This window comes from Limanda limanda, chromosome 2 (genome assembly GCF_963576545.1).
Source record: "Limanda limanda chromosome 2, fLimLim1.1, whole genome shotgun sequence".
Classification (NCBI taxonomy): domain Eukaryota; kingdom Metazoa; phylum Chordata; class Actinopteri; order Pleuronectiformes; family Pleuronectidae; genus Limanda; species Limanda limanda.
The window spans coordinates 13,156,694-13,171,045 of NC_083637.1; the positions used below are offsets into that span (position 1 = coordinate 13,156,694).

Sequence of the window (14,352 nt, forward strand, 5' to 3'; positions counted from 1 at the left end):
GCCAAAGCATCTTGATCGCCCTCTGGTGGCTGGTAGTTTGTGTTATTATAGAAAGTTCATATCACACTGATGTTTCTTCAAGGGCTATTTCACTCAGTAAGTTTGGTTGTCATTGGTTTTTGATGCTATAGAAAATGGACAGAACATCATAGTTGACAGCTAAAACTGATGTGTGGTCATACTGGGTTTCTTGAATAGAACAGATCTGTTGTAATGTTATGAGGAAAAAATTATCAAAAAGTGTACTGTGAGAGCCTGTGAGTGCCTGACTATAATTCAGACGGAAAGCGAGAATGAGCCGCCTCATTGAATCCCCTTACCTTTAAATACATCCATGGTCACATCTGTACAAATAACTGAATCACTAAGTACAGTAAACACATACTCTCTAGCAGGGCCGGGTCTAGGCAGGGGCAAGAGGGGGCCTGGCCCCCTCAAATAAATGTTGTGCCCCCTCAAACTAAATCCCAATTTATAATAATAATAATATAATAAAGCACAATGCCCCCTCAAGATTTGTGGCTGCCCCCTCATACATGCCTGTCTAGACCCGGCCCTGCTCTCTAGTAGGATTCAATATTGAAGTGTCTGTCACACAGATTAAAAATCTACACTCTACATTATATATCTACATAGATCATCATAAAACTACACTGTATTTTAACACAACTGAGATATATCAACTTAAATCTGCATCATTCAGTATATGAGCAGCCAACATTGAGAAAATTCCATTTTTGTCATCTATTGCAATTCATTTGCCATCTATAGTTAACTTCCATGTTTAGATTTTTAAGAGAAATAATATACAATATAACAGAATCTTTTGGCACTTGACAGTGGGAGATATTAGACCTACATTTGGGGCAGAGTAATTGTAACGATAAAAACAACTATGGGCTGTAAAAATCTAAATAATTTTCCAGTCATACTGCTTCCTGCTAATGAGCGTAACGTAAAACCTCCTGTGGGGGTGCTGTCTGTACATTATCAAGTGTGTTCGGCTTTAGTGAGGCATACTACATCTAATTATGCCAGCATCAGTGCCCAAGTCTCCCATCTTACGCAACACTTGAAAACATGCATCAATATTCTTGTTTATTTTATCTTTTTGTTCAGCTATCTATTTTTTTTAGTATAATTATTTATATCTGTTTGCACAGGGATGAATAATTCAAAAGGATTAATATAGAATGAAAAATACAGTTGAAGCTCTTGGTGCATTTCATACTTGCCCCAGGCTGTTACATGGCAGCCATGCATGCAAGCCGGGCGGGCGGGATGAGGACACAGGATTAGAGACACTGTACTGTATGTGGTTATTATGCATGTTAGAGGAGAATGCTTTCTAACCATCGTCACTTCTAGCAAACATCACCACGAAATACTCTTTGAACTCCACAACCTCGAAGGAGAAATGAAAAGATCACCAAAAGCTTCACTTGAAGTAAAAAAGACAACAGAATGTATTTAGCTGCTTTTGCTCTGACAAAGAGAAATATCTGTAAATGAAAGGACCTTGGATATTGAAGGCCTATCACACTTGAATATGTCAAAATACTTATTGACTATTCTTATTGATTGTGTCACAGTAAAATTAGGGCAATGTCAGAAAGCAGAGTTGAAATTGATTGTAGTTATTGCTCAGTGATGTTGTGTTGTTTTTGTAGTACTGGGCCTGTGGCAAAGGCAATATGGGCAAATGCTAGGGGTACCAGAAATTATAGAAGAAAAAAGAAATCCAAATAATTAAGTTTCACTTCTTTTAACTCTGGTAAGGAGATTATTTGTCACCCCTGTCGATTTGTTTGTTTATTTGAATAATTTTATATGGGCAAGATTACACAAAAACAACTAGGGAGTTTTCCATGAAATGGGAACAAGGCCTAAAAAGAACCCATTCAATTTTAGTGCAGATGCGGATAAAGAGGCAGATCAACGAATCTTTTTTTTAAACTTTTGTTAACATTCCGAGTTAAGGACTTTTGCAGCATTTTTGTTATTTTCCCAGGGAATGTTCCATTTAACTTGAGGGGAAAATTTAGACATGTCCGTGAGAGATATTAATGAGTGTGTGCAACTTGGTGCAGATTCAAACAAAAGCCCAAATCTAGTGAGTTTAAATTTGGTTTTATATGCATACCATTGTCGATGATATATACTTTTATTAAAACTAATCTAATACTAACATGTCTAAAACATGAATGAAAAATCCAATGCTCTTAATTCGACTTAATTCAATTACCTGACCTGAAACAGATTCTTATGTGCACCCACAGAGTTTTGATCTAAACATCCATTAAAGGGCTTCAAGTTGAAATCTGCCTGAAAGTAATAAAACTGTGTGTACATTTTAACTGTCTGAGGTCATGGCTGTTAAGTTCCTGTGGACTTAACGCGCTGGGTTTGATTTGCGATGAGATTATCTATCTCTCTGCGTATCATCAACAGAGTGGAAGGTCCTTTGGGGAGTGTGTGCCTGGGTCTGAATAAATGGAAACTCACGTTACAAATACACATTCATCATATGCAACATGGACAAAGATTGTCCTTGGATTCCTTTGGTTGCTTAATACATTTGTGACATGAAATTAGTGTAGTTTGTATGAAACACTAATAATATTTGATTGTGATGGAAAAGTTAAAGAGGACTATTGTAAGTTATAACTCACTTAAGCTTTTACTACAAATTCAATTCATGCTATTATATTTTTTTGGTGCTATTTGGCAAAATTCTAGAGATTAATATGTGTGTGATGAATATAAACTTCATGATTTAAAGATGACATGTGTTTTGCTCTGAGGCTGAGGATTATAGAGCCTGTGTCGATGATAAAAATAGTTTAAAATAGCATAAAAACAAGGTTAGAGACTCAGTAGTCAGATGATCATGTTACATGGAACATTCCTGGCTGTAATCTTTCAAACTGGCCTTTAAAACTTTCCTTCTTATTTCAGCTTGAAATTAAGGGACGAATTTGGACAGAACTTGATTCTGTGATTAGTGAGATGATGAAGAACCTTACTTCCAGCACCTCCTCTTTCTCAGGATTCAGATTATCAGTATGGACATATTAGACTCAGACCCAGGGTCTCGAGAGGTCAGGGGGCCCCTGGGCCCTGCAGAGACTCTGTATTAAATGACTGCAAGTATTTCTTGTTTTGAAGATGTACCGCTCAAAAAGACACAAATGTCAGAAAAGTTGCGAAACCAGTATAAGGCGACAAAAATGGCCATACACAAACACAAAAGATGAAGACAAAAATGATTGTGAAGAAAACTAAATGAAGAAACACAAAAATGGCTACAGAATGGGTTCATGTCAAGTAGTTGATGTCTATCTCTATCAGTCTGGGGGTCTCATATCAGAGTGGTGGGGTCTTTGGGCTCCATTCTCTTATATTCGACACATGATCAGTCGTATCTACTGTCTTGTTCAGTTAAGTGACTGAAATGTTCTTTGAGGACAAAGAGGCATTTGGCCTGTGCCCAGTGATTCCTGCTGTGTAGAACAGATGCTTCGGAGTTTATCGTCTTCACCTTCAGCTCCAGTTGTGTTTTACTCTCCAGCTCAGAAAGAATACAACAATTAGACTCACAATAACACAAAGCCAACCCTCCAACTGTGAGACTTTTCTCCCCTGGGACTGAATTCACTGTCTCACCTTGGCTCAGATTAGAAGGTCCATGTTGTAAATAATCCAGACAAAGAGGTTTGTTCATGCCGGTGCCGCTGGTGCCGTCTCCTCTGGGTCCCGGTGAGAGGAAACAAAAACATCTGTCACCTCTGCGGTGACAGATGTGACGGAAAGACCTGACGACAGCCTGTAGATCTCCACACTTCACCTGTAATTGCTTCTCATTGAATTTGAACACAAAAGCTTCAGAAATAAATGTCTATTTAATTTAAGTCTTTTGATTAATAAGTTCACTCTAAACTAAGATGAGAGCAGAGGTTGTGAGGCCCAATGTTCCTGTGTGTCTGGTGGCACCTGGAGGTTGCTGATGTTCTTTATCAGAATTTTATTGTTTTATTTATTATTATTTACAGTCAAGACAGACACAACAGACTTGATCACACATGGCGCCACGTGACAGGAATCCCCCTCTTTATCTCTAACCTATAAACATGTTATTGTTTACAGCAGCTTCCGGGACCCGGTCCAGTGTTTTTCTGCAAGAAATGACTCCAACTCCCGAGTGACAAAGCTGTTCATTATTTAAGCCCTGAAATGGATTTATTATGTCAGACGTTCCTTTTCAGCCCAAACAAGGCCAGCGAGCAGAACCTCGGACTCATCGTGGCCAATAAAAGTTGTTTTTTAAACAAATGATACAAATTACCGCTGAATATGTCTGATCAACACCCAAACATTTCCTCAGCACATTTGAAATAAACAAATCAGAGTCGATTCATGTTTCACTTCAACTTGCAACCGAATCATTGTCAGTGTATGTTGTGTGTGGTCTTTGGCATAGACATGTAAGAATACATGCTGGGTGTGTTAGTGGTGTCAATCAATTGAAAGAACATGGATAACTATTTTCTCATTTAAAACAGTAAAGTTTTCTATGGCAACTCTCCTGTAACACTGTTGGACTTTGATATGCAGCTTTTAAAATTGCCGAACCAGAGATGTCTTCTTTTTTAAATTTTACAGTCTTGTCAGAACCAGCATGCCTACATTACCCACAACACCACTCAACAATCAACTCGGTCTTCCCATTTTTCAGATTTTCTCATGTCAATATAGTCACACAGGGTTCCACAATTCCTATGACGATAACATTCCACTTACAACAATAATTAAAGGACAAAACATTCAACACATTTATTTCAAATGAAACTGATTGTTGCCTGTAGCCATGATTATAATTAGCAGAATTGCTGATAAGGACTGTCTATGTGTCTGACTTGGAAGACTGAAACAAAAGGGGCTGAATGAAAATGGTCCAGTGGGGGGTTGTGGGTCTATTGTGTGAGCGGACATTGCGATTTATATCTTCCAGACCAGATAAATAGATTTTCAGGTGTTTTATAAGGGGAATGCAGGAGGGAAGCTGTAGGTGATGTGAGGTTGTGTGTGTGTGCGAGAGAGAAAGAGACGGACAATAGAGAAACAAAAGAATTAGAATAAACTTTAAAACCCGAATGTTAACTGAAAACAATATCCTGTCCCATCAATAACACAATAAAGATCACATCCTCATTGTGCACCACAGCCACGTACACACTCGACATCCTGGATATAACAGGAATATGTTTATTCCTCTCTGTGAGACCAGTTTCATATGATGGGACCACAGACTGTATATGGGACCCAGTCCAGCCTATGATCTAAATAATAAAAAGTCAGTTGCATGCGAGGAGTCGCCTGGAAATAATGTCTCTGTGCTGATAGGTCGCTCAGCTACACCAGCCCCACTTGCGCATGGATTGGCCTGGTGCGCTCTTCTCTCCCCCCTCCAGTTTCTCATTGGCTTTTGGTAATGATAGTTCTTGGCCATCATTTGCCCCTGCAGTTTTTTTTTCAATGAATATATTGTCTGTGGTCTTGTGGCTCTGATGCTGCCGATCATTTGAATCGGCGGAGCCCCAGGAGCAGGAGGAGCAGGAGGAGGCGGAGGAGAGGTCTCCTGGATGAGCGCACCAGATGATGGAATTTCTCCCGGAGACCGCAGCTGCTGCTCGACCAGAACAGTCTCCCCCGGAGGTAAGATAGAGAAGAGCCGCAGAAGAAGGAGAGGAGTCTGCCGGCGGTGCCAGGCTGCAGCAGGGGGGGAGGAAAGATGTTCTGCGCGAAGCTGAAGGAGCTGAAGATCTCCGGAGAGTGTCCGTTCTCCAGCGGCGCCAGGAGGACCGAGCTGGGAGACTTTGAGGAGCGCGCAGGTGACGCCGAGGATCTATCGCCTATTTCTAAGGACGTGCACGGGAAAATTGGCGAGGACGTGCCGCGACACAAGCCGACCAGAGGCAAAGTTAACCTGCACACACTTGGGGAGAGCATCCGAAAGCTGGCATGTCCTGAGGTGAGAAAAATATGAATATTCACTGGCCTAAAAAAGAACAAATTAATAAATCACCTTAATTGGATTGTGCAATTTGTGCCCTTGCACCACCACCGCCTGTTCATCCCCTTGAATTAAAGATAATCCTGCTTCTCCTAATTATCTGTCATAATTAAAGCTGCATTAATAAAGTGTGGCCAGACAATGACCTTAAACTTGCTGAACACTTTGCCATTCAGTTTCACAGACTGCACGCTGCCCTCCATCGAATGATGAGACTCAACAGGGACTCTGAAAGGTAACATTTGTTGTTCTGAAACATCCACGCCAGCTGCACTCCTCATCCTAGACAGACACAATAACTACTATGCAGCTACTGTAAATTACAGGCCCCTATACCACTACCACCACAGCACATGCTCCTGTAATACCAGTAATGAAGCTGAGATGTTACAGCCTCTTTTGACCCTCTGTTGCACTAGATTTCGTACAAATTTCCCCTGTCGCTCTCACTACCAGACAGAGAGTAATGACGACACAACAACAAGGTGTGAGGCAGACTCAGACTGTTATGGAGGCAGCATTACACAATCGTCTGAAAAACATAGAGGAAATAACAAGGAGACATTGGAGTCTTCCCGATGAATGTATCGATATTGTCATATAAGATGTAGAGCTAAAAGGATAAGCAAATCAGCAACTATTTTGATAATTTATAAATGTTTAATCTGTATATTTAAGCTAAAATTGCAAAACATTTGTTGGTCGCAGCTTCTAAAATGTGTTCGCTGCTATTTTGCTTATGTATAACCGATAACTTCATATTTTGGGTGTTTTTGCCAGAAAAAACAAATGAGCCTGAACTGGGAAATCAACGAGCATTTTTCACTTTTTCACGAGTTAATTGAGTGAAGATATTTGGCAGATTAACAGATTGTGCAAATAAGACGTAGCTGCAGCTCTATTTGGATGTTTTCCTGAATACAGTCCACCGAGCACTGGTTCATGTGTCTAAATCTTTCAAATTCATTCTCTCTCCAGTCCAACAATTTGCTGCACAGGCGATCAGAGTTGCAGTCAAGAAACAGAGCATTTAGTGGAGATAATCAACATTTACTCAAGTAAAACAGGTAAAACACGTGATTATCCTTTTTATACTTCTGGGTATTGTGAGCTTTCCTCCCATCTTCACCTGCTTCCCTTCATGTGTCTTCCTGACAGCAATCCCCCTGGACGTGTTGAAAGTCTCTCTTGGCGTGGAGCTCTTCAACATGTGTTACGAGGAGGACGGACACATTCTGCGGGTTGTGGGGGGAGCTCTCCACGACTTCCTCAACAGCTTCAGTGTCTTGATGAAACAGAGCAGCACGCCGCCCAACCCGGACAGAGAGGATTGTGTAAACGAACCTTCAGTCCTGTGCTTAGACAAGGATCCGGGTCTGCTTACTGTCTATTTCTTCAACCCCCACCCAACCACTCAGCTTTTTTTCCCTGGAGTCATCAAAGCTGCTGCTCGCTTGCTGTATCACACCACGGTGGATGTGTTGATGGACCCCCCCAGTGCCAAAGACAGCATCTTGCAGGCCAGCCCGCAGCCCAGTCTTCTGTACACAGTTGTCGTTAAGGATGCTAAAACTCTGAGCCCCAGTCCGCTGAGGGCTACCTCAGCTGGGACCCTTCCTACCACTCTGTTCTCCACCATTTTCCCCTTCCATCTGATCCTGGACCAGGACTTGGTTCTGGTTCAAGTAGGACATGGCCTCAGGAAGAGACTGAGCCGGAAGGATGGACCGAGGCGGTCCACTACCTTCCAAGAACACTTCTCTATCGTCTGCCCGCAGATCAAATGTACCTTTCAGGGCATCCTGACCATGCTGAACACCCAGTTTATCATTCGGATCAAGCATGGAAACACAGATAACACAGGGAAGGTACGTTGATATATCAGTGAGATATCCGTGAAAAGTGACGTCACTGGCTTATGAGGCAGAAAAGGTCTTCTGGTCAAAGTCTTAATATTAAATCAAGTAAGACAGGGAAAAAAAGATCTGGCTATTTATAAGCAGTCTGGCTTATTAGTGGTGTAGATGGCCTGAGGTAGAGATCAACATTATACCCCCAGAGGAGATCAGAAGCAAATGTCAAAACATTTTACCCATCAAAGGCCCAGCCCTGCTTGTGCTATTTATGTAAGGGGGCACAGCTATTGGTCGCCATGACATGAAAAAAACCATCAGCGAGTCAACATGACAGTGGTGTAATAACTAATGACATCCAGTCAGAGAGGATTCCACACGAGTCATCCAGTGGTAGTTTTATCTTAACCTTTAGTGAGTCCAGTTACAACAGGTAAAGCATACACTGTCCTCTTCAATTCAATCCAGCTGCAGCAAATTGCACACACAGAGAATTCAGATTTATTTTCTATCAACATTGATGCATTATTCTCTGGGAAATTTGTGAAAATATAAAAAATACAAAAACAACAAAAAAGCCCTATGGTCCAAAACCCTGGATCCGCCCCCTGATCAAAATTTGCAGATCTGTGTCTTGGAAATCTGCCCAGTAGTTTCTGTGCAATCTTTCTTACAATCAAACCAACAAACAAACGGAAAGCGGTGACAACATAACATCCTTTGGTGGAAGTAATCAGGAAGTGGAGGAGGTAGTGTTTCCATTTCTTCCATCTGGGGCTGACAATGTATCAACCTGTTAACAAGTCCACTAAACACAAATATTAATGACTTAGAAACTGAAATGGCACATTCAACATTAACTACATTAGAATTTGAAAACTACTGCTGTAGCTGTAATTTTTCCAATAGCTCTTGAAGAAGTATCTGCTGCTTGGTCAGACTGTACTAGTATAAATCAAACCATTAGATTGATGACAGCGAGTTATTAAATACACATGATCAAGTATTCATTATTTCCAGGAAAATTGACTGAAATGTCAAAACATGCCATATCTTGTAAGGTAACGTTGATTTAAAAAACTCCTGTATTGGCATCGTTAACTGGATCTGCAGCTACATTTTATTTAATTCAATGGTCGATGCCACACCCCCACTCCTGCTCATTAGTTACTAATTACACTAATCATTAGCATTTGGATTAAAATAATAAGTATTCAAAGTAGCCTAAAACACTAATGCATATTTCTAGCATATCATTTTACCCATCTTGGTTTTAGTACTAGCATGACAACATTTCCAAATTAGCCCAAAAACGCAAAGTCAAGGCTTCACCAACAGCTTTGAATGTGTCTCTCAAATTGAATGGCAATCCATCCAACAGTTCCTGAGATGTATCGGTCTGAGCCAAAAATACTAACCTCATGGTGGCGCCAGATAAAAAGTCTGCATGTCACAAAAGTTGCTATATTCATCCTCTGGGGACCATGAATGTCTGTACCACACATAACGGCAATGCATCGGATAGTTGCAGAGATTTTTTAGCCTGGAGGAAAGTATTGGACTTGACCAGCTGTCTTTGCAATAGAGCCTCGCAGCTACTGTGACTAATGTCAATGTTGACTCTGATGGGACTTTTCCCTGAAACATAAATAAGCTTTTGGTTGTGTTAAGTGTCGTGGGTGACAGACATCTGCAAACAGCTGCTGCCTCACCAATAACATGCGAATGGAACGTTTGCTTTACTTTTCTCTGTTTACATGTCTCAGTCTCGAGAGAGTTTATGTATATATGTTGCTTATTTTTTTAATGCAAAGATGCCACAGAGATAAAAAACATTTTTTATTCAGTTGTGGGAAATTTGTTCTTAAAGAAAACAGTAGAGGAGCAGGGGGTGGGTTATATACTGCAGTAATCGTAATCAATCTTCTTTCAACTTAAACAGTTGTTGAGTTGTGAGGACAGTTCGACCAGTAAATGCACCTTTCTCATCGTATAATTTTTCCTATCAGCTCATGGATCTTAAAGGTCAGATGATCTTCGTGTCAGAGTCCAATGCCATCTTGTTCCTGGGCTCCCCGTGTGTGGACAAGCTGGAGGAGCTGACCGGCCGCGGCCTCTACCTGTCAGACATCCCCATCCATAACGCGCTGCGTGACGTAGTCCTGGTTGGTGAACAGGCCAAAGCCCAGGACGGTTTGAAAAAGCGTCTGGGGAAGGCGAAGGCAGCCTTGGAGCATGCTCACCAAGCCCTGGAGGAGGAGAAGAAGAAGACAGTGGACCTCCTCTTCTCCATTTTTCCTGGCACGGTGGCGCAGCAGCTGTGGCAGGGGCAAACGGTCCAGGCCAAGAAGTTCGACAGGGTTACGATGCTCTTCTCTGACATTGTGGGCTTCACAGCCGTCTGCTCGCGCTGTACCCCGATGCAAGTGATCACCATGCTCAATGAGCTGTACACCAGGTTCGACCACCATTGTGGGGAGCTTGATGTTTATAAGGTAGGTTAATGGACCGTGAGTGCATAACTGTAATTGTAAATTGTAAACGTTCTGACGTGATTGTAGCTTTCGTAAAGAGCATTAGGAGTTGTACATACAATATTAATTACCACTAGATGTCGCACTACCACCTGCATCTTGAACCAAAACAAATAGTTCTTCAGCCACACTTCCACCCTCCCTGTGAGTTCTGAGCAAGGGTTTGCGTTTTAGTCTAAAAGCTAATTTATGCTACGAAAAGAAATATGCAAATTTGTAACCTTGTTTAGAAAGTTGCTATACAAATAGAGTTATTATTTTTTTGGATTATAATTTGGCTGCCCCAGTCTCGAGTTAGCATTGTTAGCATTTTTAACCGAACCGTGGTGGGCTGGGCTGCATTAAACCCATAACCTCCATTAAATAAGGTGTAGCACTGGTGTTAGTGGTTTGACAGATCTGTGGTTGGCAGTCGTCAGGTGTTTGTACGATGTTTGTGCTCTGAAAGACATCAAAGTACAGAGAAGGGTAAAACATTATCACGACTGGAGCTTGAGCCTCACATACATTTATATAACCTTTAAACCACAGTTAGAGGGATTAAAAAAATACAGCTTTTCTTTCTTTTAACTAAAAATAAAAAAAGGAGGATGTTGGGTACTAGGAAAGGGTACGTCAAATATTTTTTTTTGCAAATTCCACAGAACTGACATTTTTAAGTTTTGCTTTAGAAATTTAAACAGGTTGAAGGACTGTAACTCAGCCACCGACCTTAGTGTCTGCCAGAGGCTGTTAATCTACAGGGAGGTTGGATAATATAATCAAAGTGTCACAGAACCATAACAGACAGAGCAACATGTTTGACAAATACCTCGTAAAACACTAGGAAGTCAGATGTTCCTTCAGGTCCCTGTTTCCACTCCACATGCACGAGCCTAAAAATAGTTTTCCTTGTCTCATAGCCGTCCTGGCCACATCGCTCTAGACTGCACTGCGGTCCAGATTTACACGTACAAACGCGAAGAAGAGGAAGACAAAACGTTTCTGGACATTTTAATATGACCCAGGATCAAGTGCTATTAGAATTTAAGTGTTATTATTCCTTGTTTCTTGCCCCCTGTCTTGTACAGCAAGATGAACAGCGAGTTTGATTCTTAATCAAAGACATTTTGATGAATATCCACTTCACATTCATTATTCTGTTCAAGGTTCATTGTCTTCATTGCACAGTTCATATTAAATACCGTTTTTAGCTCCCTGGATAAACAAAGCAAACTAAACTTCAGATCCACAAAAAGAAGCATTGGCCTGTGGGTGGAGGGGGGGAGCGCAAACAGCATCTTTATTCTGCCTCAGCGGCCGGGTTAAAAATAATTTTAATGATCCTCCACTGTGTTCAGGTGGAAACCATTGGTGATGCGTATTGTGTCGCCGGGGGCTTACACAAGGAGAGTGAGATGCACGCCGTCCAAATTGCACTCATGGCCTTAAAGATGATGGAGCTCTCAGATGAAGTCAGGACGCCGACTGGAGACCCAATACAGGTGAGAGACAAGTACTGCAGGCTGTGATTCTCTTCATTCAACCATTTGAAAGAGAAAAAAAATAGCTTTCTATGAATATGTATGAGATTGAATGAAAGTTCATTTAAAATACATTCTTAGACCTTGTTTAATAAGTAATAGTTATGCTTTCAATCAATGGTGTTGACTTATTTATTTATATTGATTAATTTCCAACCCCGGCAGATGTAATAATTCAAATAATTGGATTAATCAAGAAACCAAAAATCCACATTATGCTTTAATGTGTTTAATATACAAATGATCTGGGATTTTGTCTTTCTTCGAAGGCAGGATTGTGTGTCGCACTGTCTGCAGACGTGTGCACATTTAATCATTCAGTCCAATACAAACAAAATGGGAACCCACCCATAAAAGCCTGGTACCAGTGGTCAAAAGCTCCACAGGATACCTTTAAAGAGCAGTAAATAATGTATTAGTCCAGGACTATTTTCAACTGCAGATTTGGAGAGCTGGTGAGTATATGTAGAGTAGCAGGGCTGAGTTTATGCCTTCATGTTGGGTTTAAGATTCTTTGCTGATTAATTTTAACTTTACATGTGATTTGTTGATATAAAAGAAATACGGAATCATAATTTATCTGTTTTATCATGTGAAACAGATAAATTGATCTGCAGATGCAAAGCAGGGTTCTTTAGAGCTACACTGGTTTAGATAATCTCATACATATCTGTTATTTAATAAAAGACGAGCAGAATGTGTTGAATGCCTTTTTCGTTTTCCAGATGCGTATTGGCCTTCACACTGGCTCAGTTCTGGCTGGTGTAGTTGGGGTGATGATGCCGCGCTACTGCCTTTTTGGGAACAACGTTACTTTGGCCAACAAGTTTGAATCAGGCAGCCAACCCAGAAAAATCAATATCAGCCCTACAACCCACAGGTGAAACTGAAAATAACAGATTTTAACTACCCAATCTTTGTTGGTGCTACTTGTTCCCAGAGGCGATTGATGCAGAGAGTTAAAAAACTGTGTTTGTTAATCTGCCACATGTTTTTAGATTCATGTTTTCCTTGTGTGCTGTTTGTCCCAGATTGCTGGTGCATCGGCCAGAGTTCGTCTTTGTTCCCAGGAGCAGGCAGGAGCTTCCGGCCGACTTCCCAGAAGACATCCCTGGCGTTTGTTACTTTTTGGAGGCGTCCTTCAAAACGGACTCAGAAGTGAAGTCAAGCTGCTGCACGGCCCAGAAATGTTAGAAATCAAGAAATATGAGTGTGGTCAGTGAATACGCTGAACACCTGTTGTCTTTGGTTGTTTGGATATTGATGATATTGTCCATCAGTCAAACTCTCTTAGCCGCTTGATAACAGAGATGTCAGTTTGCTGTTAAACATGAGTCTCGTCTCTGTACAATTATCTGTTTGTATTGTTATAGTGGAAAGAAACTTTCGCTTCCTGCATTTTTCTTCCAGAATGACTCATCTCTCCAAAGTGTTCTCCGAGCTCCCAGCACAGACTGTCAATAAAAGATTTTCAGACAGTTTCCTTAAAAACATACAGCATTGTAGAGGTATAAAATGTGGACAGAAATGGTTTTAGCTGTCTTTGATTTGCAGATTTGTAAAGAAATGTATACACGTCATTTTGCATAATGTAGATATGATTCAGAAATACATTCTGGATGTTGATTCTCAACGTGATGCAGTTTAACGGAGTCGTTCTTTTTGTCGAGATGTTGTCTTTAAGTATCTGACTGGTCCATTCCCATCTGTCCAGCCTGGGAACCTGCTACAGCACCTTGGTCTGCTGGGACAAAATCAAGATTCAAGATAAAATGGCTTCCTGTGCATCAGTGGGAAAAATTTCATAACAAATGATATGGAAACACTGAATGATTTTACCGTTATTCAACGAGTGAGGATGAAATAAAGTGATGTAGCGTAGATTCAGGTGCCTTATGGGAACTGCATGATCAGAGGTGTTAAAAACGTCAAGCTTGTTATTCTTTGTTAATTTTACCAGCATACCCCCCCCCTCTCGATATTGTTCAATATGAATTCACTTGTCAAGCATTTCTTCCAGAGGTATGTGGTCCTATATATTTTATATATTCCATTTATTTGACAAAAGCATTCAATTGAATTTTCCTAATAGAAGTAATGTATTTATACTTTTTACCACTCTACACATGTTTATACTATATTTATTACATGAGTTTCACAGCACTCCTTTCCCCTATAGAGGAAATACGACACAAAAGAAATACAATGAATGTTCTACTATCACTCATAATGATGTGCTTTAATCATTGTAATGTAATCAAACGCAATAAATATTGACATTAACAGACATAAGTGACTGTCTCCACACTGTTTAGAGTAGTATTCTATAAATAAATACAAATGTAATGGCTATTTACATAAACAGCTGT

General features: G+C 40.6%; 1 protein-coding gene across 1 annotated transcript; it reads left to right on the plus strand.

The window, feature by feature from the left end:
- The first annotated feature begins 5,791 nt into the window (after positions 1 to 5,791).
- Positions 5,792 to 12,867, plus strand: gucy1a1 (guanylate cyclase 1 soluble subunit alpha 1). The gene is made up of 8 exons (XM_061084515.1): positions 5,792 to 6,031; positions 6,250 to 6,308; positions 6,493 to 6,560; positions 7,232 to 7,941; positions 8,297 to 8,308; positions 9,936 to 10,421; positions 11,801 to 11,944; positions 12,709 to 12,867. The coding sequence occupies exons 1-8, from the start codon at positions 5,792 to 5,794 to the stop codon at positions 12,865 to 12,867; spliced, it is 1,878 nt and encodes a 625-aa protein (XP_060940498.1).
- Positions 12,868 to 14,352: the final 1,485 nt, after the last annotated feature.

Excerpts from the sequence above, each read along its gene's own strand:
- gucy1a1 (XM_061084515.1), top strand. The coding sequence starts at position 5,792 with ATGTTCTGCGCGAAGCTGAAGGAGCTGAAGATCTCCGGAGAGTGTCCG. Across the intron at positions 6,309-6,492 it reads CTCAACAGGGACTCTGAAAG|ATTTCGTACAAATTTCCCCT; the intron begins GTAACATTTGTT and ends CTGTTGCACTAG. Across the intron at positions 10,422-11,800 it reads GGGAGCTTGATGTTTATAAG|GTGGAAACCATTGGTGATGC; the intron begins GTAGGTTAATGG and ends CACTGTGTTCAG.